Source organism: Taeniopygia guttata, chromosome 10 (assembly GCF_048771995.1).
Source record: "Taeniopygia guttata chromosome 10, bTaeGut7.mat, whole genome shotgun sequence".
In the NCBI taxonomy this organism is placed as follows: Eukaryota; Metazoa; Chordata; class Aves; order Passeriformes; family Estrildidae; genus Taeniopygia; species Taeniopygia guttata.
The window spans coordinates 13231526-13245052 of record NC_133035.1 but is presented as its reverse complement, the minus strand read 5'-3'; the positions used below and the strand labels follow the sequence as shown (position 1 = coordinate 13245052).

Genomic DNA, 13527 nt, shown 5'->3' with positions numbered 1-13527 from the left:
TGGGGCACGTTGCTCCCTGGCATGGCTGTCCCATTGTTCCAGAACCGAGGAACAAGCCCCAGTGTCCTGCACTGCCTGCACCCAGCACCTGCCAGCAGCCATCCTCTGCCTCGCCTGAGGAGGGGAGCAGCAGCAGGGAAGGGGACAGGGATGCCTCCTGGCACCTCTTTTCAGAAACAGCTCCTGCCACACCTTAGGCGACTCTTGTCTGGACGTGGCCAATGATTTCTCCATCTCCTCCTAGGGAGCAGAGGCATGAGGAAGGATTTGGCCACCAGCAGTCCTTGAGGAAGATGGGATCTCCTTCATTCCTTCCCACTTCTCACTGTCTTTTTGTTTTCTATTCCCAGAGATGTACCCTGGGTGTGACCACAGGTTTCAGGTTGAGCAAAGCTGTGCAGGGTCAGGGAGGCTCATGTTTAGGGCACGTGTCTAGGGCTGGCTGAGCATTTGGTGAATGGGAGCCATAAACGTGTCATCCTCATCTTCCCCACCTCAAAGCCAGCGCCTGACAGCTCTGCTGTGGCCTCACCAGAGATTTGCTTGCACAGGATGATTCCAGCAGGAACACTCACATTCCTGGTGGGATGGGAGAGCTTGTGATCTGTGCTGGGCTTTCCGGGTGGTGGTGAGAGGATGCTCTCCCTGACGGCTGCTTCCTGAGGAACCAGCTCCCAGCAGCTGGCAGCAGTCAGCAGGGTGCCACAGCGTGCCGGCCATCCCGGCATTCCTGCTGTCCCAACAACCCAGCCACGTCCGGGAAGAGCATCCGAGGGATAGGGACAAGTCGTGAGGGGCTGTGCGTGGTGGGGAGGGCACTCTGGCTCTTCCAGTCCCCCCATCCTGGGGCTCTGGGGGATGAAGGAAATGCCACAAGGCTGGGAAGGGGCTCAGAATCTGTCAGAGGGGCTGGCTTGGGGGGTAGCAATAGGCAGGGGGAAGCAGCAGCCGGGGGCTGAGGATGCACACCCCGCTCTGATGTGCAGCATCTGCTCCTGTCACCCTCCTCATGGAGCCTCTGCCAAACCCCTGGCTCATGGCTGGCTTGGCTGGACTCGAAGCAAACTGCTCTTATCTCTGCCTCAGCTTCCCGATGATAAGGGTGGCATGTCTGGAGGTGAACTGGGCAGACTGTCCCCCCTGTCCCGGGCTCTATCTGTGGCTGCTATTTGTCACCAAGTGCTGCAGCCACAGCCACAATGAATTCAGCCCAGTCTTTGCAAGCAGCTCCTCTGATGCCCACAGCTGGCACTCCATTCCCAGGGCAAGGCAGGAGTCCACCTCCCATAGGCATGGCCCAAGGAGGAGATGCCTGGCTGGGCAGGGCACTGCTGGCCACAGGGAGGTGCAGGAAGATTGTCCAGAACTGCAGGGCCAGAGAGCTGTGGTAAGACATAGGTGACACTTGGCTACTCATGCCAACTTCAGGGGCCCCTGCCCAGTGTGGCAAATTCTGGACAAGAGCAAAACTCCCCTGTCCTGTTCACCACAATGCCTCCTCCCTCCATGGGATCACATCCTCAGTGCAGGCAGATCCTGCTCCAGCAGCACCCATGCCCCAGCCCTCCCAAGAGGACTCTGCTGGGAACATCCCCACAGGCAGCCCTTGCAAAATTCACAGCTCCCTCCAGCCCTGGGAGCGTGCTTGGGTGTAAGAGCCCGTCCAGCTCCAAGCTGAGGGATTTGCTCCAGGATCAAAGCCAAAGGAGGAGACACAGGGTGTGGGGTGCTGATAGAGGCTTCCCCTCCCCAAGTCCCATCCCGCCACGCCTGGCCAGCTGTGAGCAGTCTCCAGCAGCTGCGACAGGGTGGAGACAGTGGGAAAGATGCACACAAAGCCCTGAAATACCCTGTTTTTCAGACAGGGAAGGGAGCTAGGAGGGTCTGTGAAGGTAGGAGAGGTGCAGGGCCAGCACAGCAGCTGGCCACCCCATAGGGTGGAAGAGTTGAGGGGCTCAGAGGGAATCCTGGGGGATCACCAGACCAGCCAGGCTTTGGGAGATGGCCTTTGGGGAGGCACAGAGCAGACAAGTCAACACCCCCAAAAGTTTCAGCTGGTTTTAATACTGTCAGAGACACCCCAGAGTGGGGCCATCACTGCCATCCCACTCAGGCTCCCTCAGTCCTTGCCAAAGCAAACCCACTGCCAGCCCAGCCCCACAGCTGCTTCACATCCCAGCAGGCAGGGGAAGCAATGCTACCAGCCCAGGACAGCCTGCCTGTGCTCCCACCTGGGACTCACTCATCTCCTACTGCTAATCCTGAGGGCTCGAGCATTGCAAGTGGCTCCCCTCCACCCCATGTACAGGGAAAAAAAACAGGTTACAAAAAGGGTCATGGCACGGCTCTCTGCCCACTGCATTTGGATGGTTTAATTACCACCTTTCCCATCTTTTCTTCACATCCTTCTGGCTACAAACCAACTGTCCCCACCACCAGATCGTAGTCCCCCCGGTCACCACTGGGCTCTGAGGATAAGGGATGGCCAAGCATGCCAATCTGCAATAATCTGGGGATGATGGCAATGCTGAGACTCGGGAGGCTGCTGGAGCTGGCATCCCAGAAAAGGGAATGGGCAGTGCCTGCCAAAATGCCCGCTGTGGTGCCTGCCAGGCAAAGCCATCAGTGGGGATCTGGTGCCTCTTGACAGGAGCTGTCTCATCACTCCACTCGCACTATGTGGTGCTGACATTGCAGGCAAGGAGACTCAGGGCCTGGCAAAATGGGCAGGAGACAACAGCTGAGGTTTTTCAGAGGATTTTCACAGCCCCTGCTTGCAGACAAACAGGGAGCAGGAGGGACATTGGAGGCTGTAAGCCAGGGGAGCCTGCCCTAAGACCCTGAAAACAGCTGAGACCCAAGACACAGTTCAGGCAAGGGACTGCCACTGGCTGCAGCCTCTCTGCTGGAAGCAGAAGCAAGAAGGAGAAAATTTGTCCCCAGGCTTAGCTGAGAAGAGAAAGCCAAGCCCGGGTTGCAGGACAGGGTCCCCCAGCAAGGCCTCATTTGCAGGATGGTGTCCCCAAGAAAGCCCCAGTTGCAGGAGGGGGTCTCAGCCCTGGCTGGAGCAGCAAGAGGGCGGGAGCCGTCCCCACATCCCACCTGCACGGGCCCCGTAAAGTGCAGTGCTGCAGCCCCAGCACCAACGCGGGGCAGGGGAGCCCTCTTGGCCACCTCCTGAGTGTGGGGACACGGAGAGGGGGGTGTGAGGTCAGAGCAGGAGTGGGCAGGGGCAGGCAGGGTGCAGGCTGGGCAGCGGGGAAGAGCAGCCCCGTCCTTCTCCCCCGTGCTACTCATCGCAGCCCAGCAGCTCCACGCGCAGGGTGATGCGGTTGTTCCAGGCCACGGGCAGGATGCGGACGTAGCGGGCATAGAAGGGCACATCAAACACGTTCTTCTTGTGTGAGTAGTTGTCATTGTTGCCATGGAAGATCTAGAGGAGAAAGCTGGGTATCAGTGCTGCCAGGACCCCAGGGCAGAGGCCACAGCACAGACTGACAGAGTTCAAGAAGCCTTTGGACAACGCTCTCAGGCACATGGTGTGACTCTTGGGGTGCCCTGTGCAGGGCCAGGAGTTGGACTCAATGACCCTTGTGGGTACCTACCAACTCAGCATATTTTTGTGGTTCTGTGACTCAGCCCCCCCACTCATCCCTCCCCACCACGGCATTCCTGAGCCCTGGGAAATTGCCTTGCCCTCCCCACACCCACCTTGGTGCTGTTTGTCTGAGCATCCCGGTACAGGGTCCAGGACGTGCCGTTGTCACTGTAGGCCACCTTGTAAGCTGCCACGTACTGGATGTGCCCAAAGTCGCGGGCTCCTTGTGTGATGATGCCTGTCACCTTCTTCTGGTCCCGGAGGTCAATCTGGCAGAGACAAGGCTCGTCACAGCTCCTTGCAGGAGCAGTGCTCCCACCCTACAGCACCCTTCATGCTCCAGAGGCAGCCAGATAGCGCTGGCCCTCGGGGGTCAAGAATGGAGAAAACACCACTTGACCCCCATGACAATGCCCGACAAATCATAAAACACAACTGTGAAATATTTGATCCTTCAACACTCATAGCATCCCTCAAAGCAACCAAAAGTGGGTACAAACCCATCTCAGCTCCCTTGCCCACCCCTGCCACCTCCACAATTTTTCCTGGAAGCACCAGTGTGGAAAGGACAGCAAAAAATCTCAACTCAAAAAAAAAAAATACAGGATTCATGGAGGAAATGCGTTTTCACTGGAAAGTAATTCTGGCTGAGAAAATATGCAGTTCAACACAATCTGACATTTGGGTTCTAAGTGAGATGCTTTCTATTCTCTTTACTCTGCCACACTGTGTTTACTGCTGCTGGCACGTTACAGGGTAAACCACCAAAGGAGCTGAAAGCCTCATTAATTTAGTTCTGTTTTCATGCTCATAGAGGGCAATTCCAGCTATACAATACACATAAATCCTGAGTGTACATGTAAATCTATACACACATACACAAACAGGCAGCCTGTGGTGCAACAGCCCAACTCAGCGTGTCATCCTGACCCCGTCATCAGCCAATGCCTCGATAAGCTGGTTTATTTAGAGTTGTGAGACAGCTGCTTTTAATCATTTCCCAAATAAAAAGCGGGACAAATATCTAAACTGCTTTGTCCTATTATGTCATGGAATCATGTGAAAAGTACAAAAACAGGGGAGCAAAGGAAACTGAGAAGGAAATTTCAAAACTATTTGTTTCTATTCCAGGCTGGGAAGAGAAAAGCAAGCCTGATTTTTTTCCTGCAAAACAGAAACATGGTGTTCTGGGCAGCCAGAGGGTGTTGGGACAGTCACTCCAGGATGAGATGACATTTCCTTAGAGGGTGAGACAGAACTGGGGTGCTGCAGGCTTGATGCACCCCACAAGAAGGTGCAGATATGGCACCACTTTGTGCCTATGAGCACTGACTCTGACCCAGATCTCCAGGACTGCTGTTAAAACCGGTGGCTGTGGTCCCATCCTGACCTGCCCCTGTGATCCCTGCTCATTGCTGGACTTTGTGACCCACAACAAGGCTCTGGTCACACCAACCCAGCTGTTCCAGCTACCCTGAAAAAGGAGATAGCACAGCTGGAGGACCTGGTGAGGAAACATGAGTGAATCACGATTTTAAGGGGTTAAGATTTAAGCTGAGCGTTAGAACTAATTCATATTGAAGCTAGATATACCAACAATAGGTTAATGATTATTAGATGCTTAAGTTAAAACTAATTGTTATATTATGAGCTCATTTGTAGAAGGAAGTGGAGCAAGTAAGCCATTATAGGAACATACTGAATTTGAGACCACCGACCCAATTAAAGAGGAGAATTGCACACATGTGAAGGACTAATAACCTCATTTAAATACAAAGCGGGGATGGGAGGTGCTGGGGTTATGCATATGTATTACTTTGGGAAATAAATAGAAGACAAAAATCCTTCTGCAGTGCAGTCACACATTTCAGGGACAATCCCCACAGTGCCGCCCGCCGGGGTAATAAACATACCACTTTCTAACTTTGGCTAGTTAAAGAGTCTTTGTCCGTGATTTTTGGTTTTAAGGATTCATGAGGTTACAGAGAGCAGAGACCCACCTGCAGCCACTCGGACTGGTCGTTGTTCAGGGCTGTCCAGGCGTTGGTTTTGCCCGTCATGTCCAAGCGAGCGTAATGAGGGTGCCAGGTAAAGGCATCGATGCCCCAGGTTTTGAAGACACTGGAGGCTGTGATCTGCTGGTCGGAGATGAGGTGGGATTTCATGCCCAGAGGCTCCGAGCAACCTGCCGTGTTGAAATACACTGTAACACAACAGTTTACACAGGCAGTGAAAAGGAAAGAGACAGCAGCACCGCTGCAAGCAAAACCCCACAGACCTGTCAGAAGCCATCCCCACATTCTCATTCCACTGCCCAGAGCGGCACCAGAGCCAGGCAGGGAAATGCTCAGCAGATGCGCAGAGCTGTCTTTTCCCGGGATTTTTAGCTCCCAGCTATTCCCTGGCTCACAGTGCCTCCTGCTGCAGGGATGAGTAGATGTCCCCACAGCCCAGCCCTGGAATACAGAAAGCTTTGGCAGGAAGCAGAGAAGGAAAGAGCAACGCAAAGATATCCCCAGCCAAAAGCACGGATGGCACCACAGCCATTCAGCAGCAGGACAGGACCCAAGCCCCCACAACACCCCACTCCCACACTGACACACGAGTCCACTCAGTTCCCAGGCATGTGCTGCAGGGCAGGAATGCAGGAGGCACAGGGAAAGGGCTCAGACTGATGATCCTTTACATTTCCCAGAGGACTTTGATCCTCTGCTGCTTTTCAAGCTCTCCAGCAGGAAAGAGCAGTGGGTTCACAGCTCAGACGGGGAGGGGGCACAGTAAAAACCCCTGGCTTGGGAAGGTGTTAGCAGCGTGAGAATGCAGCTGAGCCGATGGGATTAACAGCTTGTGATTCCCAAACGCACTCCGGGGTATTCCCAGGAATCACCGTGAGCAAAACAAGCACCACCAAATCCCTTGTTCCGAGGGATCAGAAGCAGGCCAAGGGGTGATGCCCTGCCCATGTCAGCCCTGCCCTGCAGCCCCGGGAGGGGACAGCGCCGGCATTTACCGTTCATCTCGCAGCCGATGAGCTCGAAGCGCAGCGTGCAGGCGCGGCGGCACATCACGGGGTAGATGCGGATGAACTGGGCCGTGATGGGAGGGTTGAACATGTTGGTCTGCATGGTGCCATAGTCCATGTTCCCCTCAAAAACCTGTAACAGTGACCAGGCCTCAGTGCCCCAGCTCTCCCACAGTCTCCTGCAGCAAATCCCTTGCACAGCAGACAGAGAGATCTCGACACTGCCAATGGCAAAAGAGCACAGAGGGGGAAGCTGGGCTCTGTTTTTGTGCCCTGGAACAGTGCAGGACCTTGGAGGAGCTCCAACACTCTCAACAGAGCTTTGCAACATTCCCTGCTTCATCCTCACCCCCACAGAGCCACACAAGCAGCAACACCCACTACCACTTCTACAAAGCTCCTCAAATCATGACAAGCACAGAGGTGGCTCAATTTTTTGTTTTTAACATAATATATAGAATCAAATTGCCTTTCATGCACTTTTTCCACTGCTGCAGAAACAAGGGGAATTTTTCTAATTTTTTTTAAAGCAAAGCAGATACTCCCAACCATTCCCTGGATGCTCAGAAAGCCAGCAGGAGACACTTGCCATAAAGTACTGCAAGTGGAGAGCATGGCAATCTGTAAGTCACTTTGAGAGACACTCTGTCAGCTGGTGCTTGTTGCAGATACAACACATAATACAAGCTACCCAAACATCTCAGTAGTACTCCCAGACCAAGCCCAGTTCCCACAGGGTGTCAGTGGTAAAGATACTATCTGAATGACCTAAATCAGGCAGTGCTGCTTCTTTGGTTATGCTTATTATGGTCAATTAAACAGAAGCAGGGAGCATTGCTTGGCATTGGAACCGCCTGTGCCATCTCACTGCCAGGAGAGTTCCCATCGGTTCCCAACGCAGCTTTGCCCCAGGTCAAAAACACTTTCCCACACACAGGGATGCAGCTCACAGCCACTTCAGCACCCACAGCACCGCTGGATGGGGGGAGCTGGGACATCCCCCATACAGAGCATCACAGCCCACCTTGTCTACATCCTTCTTCTCATCCTTGAAGAAGGTGAATTCCCGCCCATCCAGGCTGTAGGCGACTTTGTAGGCGCGGACAAACTCCTGCTGTCCCACACGGCGCGCGCCCTGCGTGATGATCCCGCTCAGCCGCATCTTCCGCAGCAGGTTGGCCTGTGGAGGGGAGAAGAGGATGAGTGGGGTGCAGTGAGGATGGGTACACAGCCCTTGCACCCACCAGGACCACCAAGTCTGGGTGGGAGGGTGGGCACTGGGACAAGGGAAGGGGCTGCCCATGGCACTGGAGCTCCCTTGGGGAGGAAGCAGTCCATCCCTCCAGCCTTGCATCCCAAGGTGGGCAGAGCAAGGGGGGACCATCAACCCATGTCCCACCTTCCTCCAATGGACTTGCCTCCTCCAGGCACATCCCAAGATACCCCTGGGTGGCAGCTTGATGCAACAGTTTAGCCCCACACTTGCCACCAGGAACAGTGAAATCCCGTGAGAGCAGCACTGCAAGACCAGCCATGGCTGCTGGGGCTGCTCTCTGTGCTGGCATTCCAGTCCTGCCACAGGTACCTGGATCCAGGGGTTCTTATCATAGTTGCTGGAGGTCCAGGCATTGACGATGCCGTGGTTGTTGAGGCGGGCAAGCTCTGGCCCCCAGCGCTGGAGGCCAAGGAAGCCATAATAGACAGAGGATGCTGAGAGCTGGGCGTCAGAGATGGCTCTTCCTTCCATGCCCAGGAGAACAGCACAGCCTGGGGGCAGAGGGGACATCAGGATCAAAGAGAGACAGTAACGAGGGAGCAGAACAGGTCATTTGTTTCTTGTCTGGGGGCAGAACAGGAGAGGGAGGCCTCTCCTCCTCATCCCTCAGCCAAAACCACACCATCCATCAGCCCCCCTCACAGCACAGAGGTCTGGAGGAGAAAGGACCTTCCTGGGGCACTCCAGAGAGGAGAAAGCCCCTTCTTGAGGATGCTCCCTCCATTAGGACCAGTCCTGCTGGCACCAAGGGTAGCCACAGCTGCCCTCCAGATCCCCTAAACCAGCTGGTGAAATCCCTCCTGGCAATGAGGGACAGACAGTAGGGAATAGGAGGGAAAGGGAATTCAGTACAGTTGGTGCCAAAGACTTACGGGCATGGCAGGTCTTCCCCAAAAATGGAGAAGGACACTTGCAGGTGTAGTCACCATCCAGGTCCAGGCAGGTGCCTCCATTTTTGCAAGGCTGGGAGGAGCACTCATTCTTGTCTAGGAGAGAGAGAGGAGGAGCTCAGGAGGAAATCCCAAAACCAGTCCTGGAGAGGAGACCCCTCCTTCAGCACAGCAAGAAGAGGGGGAGGCATCCCCTGAACAGGGGCCATGGCAGGAACCTTGAAGAGAGGGTGGCACAGGTTGAAGCTCTAACCCAAGGACCCGTCTATGCTGTGTCCCCACTGAGTGCAGCCAGGCAGGTGCACCAGGACACACAGTCACATCAAGGCTAGGAACATTCATGGAACAGGCTGAGCCCTGAGGCACCAAGTCCCTCCAGAGATGCAGAGCAAGGCTGAGACATAACCTGTGCCCACACCATGGTCCCTCCCTCCACCCTGCAAGCTCCAAAACAGCCTTGTGCCCCACACAGTCACAGCTGCTCACACCCCCTCGCTGTCACCCGAGGGGTCCCCAAGCTCTCAGTGGAACAGCTTCCCCTGCTGCCCCTCCTGTACTCACTGTTCTGGCAGTGCACCCCATCGTACCCCGCAGGGCACTTGCAGATGTAGTCAGTGAAGACGTCGCCCCGGTTTGGGACCAGCTGGCACTCACCATTGTTGTGGCAAGGATTGGGGTGGCAGGGCCCTGAGGAAGGGGAAAAACAACAGTAATATAGGCACAGGTGGAAAATAAAAGCATCCAGTGGGCTTCCACTCCCCACAGATGTTGCATTACCCCCAAGTGCATCCCGTCACCATAGCCCTACTCAGATCTGTGCTCTATGTGTCCATCAGCCATCAGAAGGGCTGAACCCCAGGGCCAGTGGTGCAGGGCCAGGACAAGGACACACTAACTATTAGCAAGGCTCCTGTCTGACATGGAGCACCTGGGAAAGGGTCACCTCCTCACCTTTCTCTGTCTCATTGCAGTCAATCCCAACATAGCCCTCAGGGCAGATGCAGAAGAAAGGGGCCTCATTAATCCCAGTCAGGCAGGTGCCCCCATTCTGACAGTGGTTCACGTCGCAGAAGTCACCTGGAAGTAAAGCCAGGTGTCACTGCAAGGGTGTCACCCTAAGGCACCAATCCACCAGAGCCCCATGCACACAAAGCATCCCAGCCCAACAGCAGGAACTGGTCTGCTGCAAATCCCACAGGGAAGGAAGCACCTGGCAGGGACAGGCTGCTGGACCTTGCACAGGGCTGCTGGCATTCCAAAGCAGTGGCTGAGACTGGGAGCATAACCAGTAGCAAGGACCTGCTTTGTGCTGCCACATTAAAAAAAAGATTGAACAGATGCTATATGACAAAGTGAAGACAGGGGAAACCCAGGTTTTGGTGCATTAAATGTTTTTGCCACTTGGCTGGGAAATGTGAGTGGCCAGGCTGGGGCTCAGTGAGGCACGAGAAGGACAGAATGATTCAAGGGGATGGGGCTGGTGCTGTTGCTGGGTTTTGCTAATGTAAGTTTGTACTTGTAAGAACACCAAAAAAAAAAATCATTGTAGGGGGAGCTCGCATTCCTCAGTTCCCAGATGCTGGAGTCAGGCAGGGAGGAAGCACAAGGTCCATCTCTGCAGGACGCCTGCCAGCCCTCCATCATTCTCCAAGCAGCTCCCACAGGGCAGCCCTGGCTCACAGGCAGGTTCCCCCAGGGAGCTGCTGGGGCTGCACCATTTTCCCTGCCTGTGCATCCATCTCCAGCACCTGCCACGGTGTAGGGTTTATGTGGCAAGGTGCTGGTGGCAGGGGGCTGCAAAGGGGGCTCAGCAAGAAGACAACAGGAGCTGCTCCCATGCTGGAGACAGCCAGTCCCAGCCAATGCCAAAACAAACCCTCTGCTGCTCAAAGATGGTGCCCATCACCAGCACGGCTTCTGCGATAATATATCCAAGATAAAATAAAAAACTGTGCAGCAGCTGTAGAAGAGGAGTGAGAAAAATGTGAGAGAGACAGCCCTGCAAAAACCCCCGGCAGAGAACAAGGAGGGAAAGGAAATGATCCAGGTGCAGGAACAGGGATTCTACTGCAGCCCATGGCGAAGATCTGTCTCCCTGAAGCCTGTGGACCACCACAGGGGAGCAGATATCCACACTGCAGCCCACAGATGACCCCAGGCTGGAGCAGTCTCTTCCTCATGGAAAGTACCAACACCAGAGCAGTTAATGAATAACTGCAGCCCAGGGGCAAGACCCACTCTGGATCTTTTCTTTTCCCCACCCTGTCCTGTTGAGGAGGGAAGTGAATGATGTCAACCCACTGCACCCTCCAACCTTCTAAGCTCCATTGCAGGACTGAATCAGATTGCAAGAGCTGGGCTGAAATTCCTCCCACCCTCAATTTATTCTGCCTAAAAGCTGCAAGGCAGCAACATTCCATAAACGTAGACCAGATTTCTACAGGACTGGTTGAAAGCATCAGTAACTCCTTGTCAAACAGGACAGCACATCCCTTGATGCCAGGCATTTCTCTGCTATGCTGCAGGAGTCAGAACAAGGGCTGAACCCACGTGGAGACCTAGGAATAACCCTTCACTACCTGCATGACCTGGAGAAGGTGGAAGTTGATGACCTGTGGGCTCACTGCCCAGACAACACCAAACAACAACGCAGCTCTCATTTGCCTAAGCTACTACTCAGTGAGCTCCTACTCATTAGTCCTTTAATAGCAGGACTCCTTTGAGTTAATCCTTCTCTTCCTGACACTCCACATGTGTAGGGTACACGCTGGTGGCAGGCAGGCCAGCATCAGGTGGAGGTTTCCATAAGGATGCTGTAGCTCCCTTAGCCCAGCCTCAGGAGGCAGAAAAACTTGGGCACCAGTTCAATTCACTGCCTGTGCTGCCCAGCCTGTTCTGCATGACCTCATGCTCCATCAATGCGCTGCCATGAGCTGCAGCATGGGAGGAGAGGGCTCTTGCTGATAAGTGGGGATGCCTTTGCTCCATGCCCCTCCACCCCTCCGCAGGTCTTGGGCACATCCATCCACCCCCATCCCACAGATCTCTCCCAGCAGCCAGTCAAAGCTGCACAGACCAAGCTACTTCTGTTCAACAGTGGGAGATGGTTGATTCCTCAGGCACAGAGGGTCAAGGAACAGATGCTCCCCAGCATCAGTGCTGCCCCCAGCACAGGAGTATCTGGGGTGTGACATGGCAGCAAAGCAGCAAGGTCTCCTCCCAGTGTTGGGACAGGAGTGGTCCAAGTTTTATACTTCAGTTATTGCAAGTAAGTGGACTCCCTTTTATCCCCTCCCAGGAATAATCCTTTACATGGTGGGTGTTGGTAACCAGGCCCCTGCCTAGCAGTGAGGCACACAGGTCACTTTTTCCACTGCAGGAAGCAGTTTTAGATGCTCCTGTTTCTGGACTGTTTCAGGCCTCGTTTCAGAGCTGTTCAGCATCTCCATCCTCCACATACACATTTTTCTCCAGTCAAGGACAGAGCTGTCACAGGCTGAACACTCAGGAACCAAGGCAACAAAGATCAACCACTGCATTTGGAAATGTTTGCTTATACGAACCCACAGGCTGGCTGGGAGGCAAAAATAACATCCTCCGAATACTGGGACAGCTCATCCCAGCGGGGCTGGGGGAAGTCAGGTCTCAGGAGGGCAAAAAGGGCACCTCAGCCATCCAGGGAGAGCAAACATAAACAAGGCCTTCCTCACCCCTTCCTGCTGCCCTTTGTCCCTGACCTGGAGGCTGCACTTAGGCTTAGCTCCCTTTTCCCTGGTCTCGTCCATCCCTTTCGGAGCCGAGCGCCCCAGGCGCGCCCCACGGGGCTATGATGAAGCTGATACTCCCCGGGGCTGCCCTGGCCAGGCCAGCTGGGCGCGTACCAGGCGGTCCCAGGGACGCTGTTTACATTGCCAGCAGGGTTATCTGAGCCTGAAAGCCCAGGACAGCCCGGCTGAGAGACTCCCGCCTCGGGAGAAGGGACGGGGCCGTGGACAGGGATCCTCCATTCGGGCAGCAGCAGCCCTGGGGCTGCGGGCTCCACTCGCACTGCGTGTCCCGCAGCCCGCACCCAGTCACCTGCACCCCCAGCTCCTCTCGCTACACGTCCCGATCTCGGGCTCTCCCGCGTATCAGACAACCCCTACACATCCCCTACAGCCCGGACAGCCCCTGCACCCCGGATCCCTTGCACTCCACATCCCCAGCATTCCGGGCTCCCCCGTATTCGGGATTCCCGAAGCTCACCCTCTGCTGCACCGCGGATCCCCTGCACACCAGGCAACCCCGCGCTCCAGACTCCGCACTCCGGCTGCCCCGCGCCTCGGTCTGCGCTGCACCCCGCAATCCCTGCGCACCGGACACCCCAAATCCCTACCGCTCGGATCCACAGCATTCCACCTCCACCCAGGCTTCCCTGCACCCGGACCCCCGAGCGCTGGCTCCCCGGCACCCCGGAATCCCGGCTGCCGGCTCTCCTGCTCCCCGCTTCCCCGGCACTCACCGGACACGACCAGCAGCAGCGGGAACGCCACCGCCACGGCGAGCAGCACCCTGAACAACCGAGCCGCCGTCATGCTGCGTCCCGAGCCGCGCCGTGCGCTCCCCCCGGGCCGCTGCGCTGCGCTCGGCTCGGCTGGGCTCGGCTGGGCTCGGCTCGGCTCGGCTCGGCTCGGCTCGGCTCGGCTCGCTCGGCTCGGCTCGGCTCGGCTCGGCTCGGCTCGGCTCCGCCGCGGGCTCGGGG

The 13527-nt window shown here is 55.7% G+C and overlaps 1 protein-coding gene across 4 annotated transcripts; it reads right to left on the bottom strand.

Annotated features, from left to right (window-relative positions):
* Positions 1-2044: 2044 nt before the first annotated feature.
* On the bottom strand, positions 2045-13527 carry MFGE8 (milk fat globule EGF and factor V/VIII domain containing). 4 transcript variants are annotated; one of them, XM_030281199.3, is made up of 10 exons: positions 13288-13527; positions 9738-9863; positions 9348-9473; positions 8769-8882; positions 8206-8387; positions 7645-7800; positions 6609-6753; positions 5599-5801; positions 3712-3867; positions 2045-3433 (listed from the first exon to the last, which is right to left on the bottom strand). In XM_030281199.3, exons 1-10 carry the CDS (start codon positions 13358-13360, stop codon positions 3290-3292), a joined length of 1425 nt encoding a protein of 474 aa, XP_030137059.1. In that variant the 5' UTR covers positions 13361-13527; the 3' UTR covers positions 2045-3289. The 4 variants fall into 4 exon arrangements, with proteins under 4 accessions (XP_030137059.1, XP_030137061.1, XP_030137062.1 ...); XM_030281201.4 differs by having other exon boundaries at positions 5599-5783; positions 13288-13489; XM_030281202.4 differs by lacking the exon at positions 9738-9863 and having other exon boundaries at positions 13288-13491.

Coding starts and splice junctions, on each gene's coding strand:
- MFGE8 (XM_030281199.3), bottom strand. CDS start 13,360: ATGACGGCGGCTCGGTTGTTCAGGGTGCTGCTCGCCGTGGCGGTGGCG. Junction 9,474..9,737: donor CTGCAATGAGACAGAGAAAG/GTGAGGAGGTGA, acceptor CCCCTTCCTCAG/GGCCCTGCCACCCCAATCCT. Junction 3,434..3,711: donor CTCAGACAAACAGCACCAAG/GTGGGTGTGGGG, acceptor TTTCTCCTCTAG/ATCTTCCATGGCAACAATGA.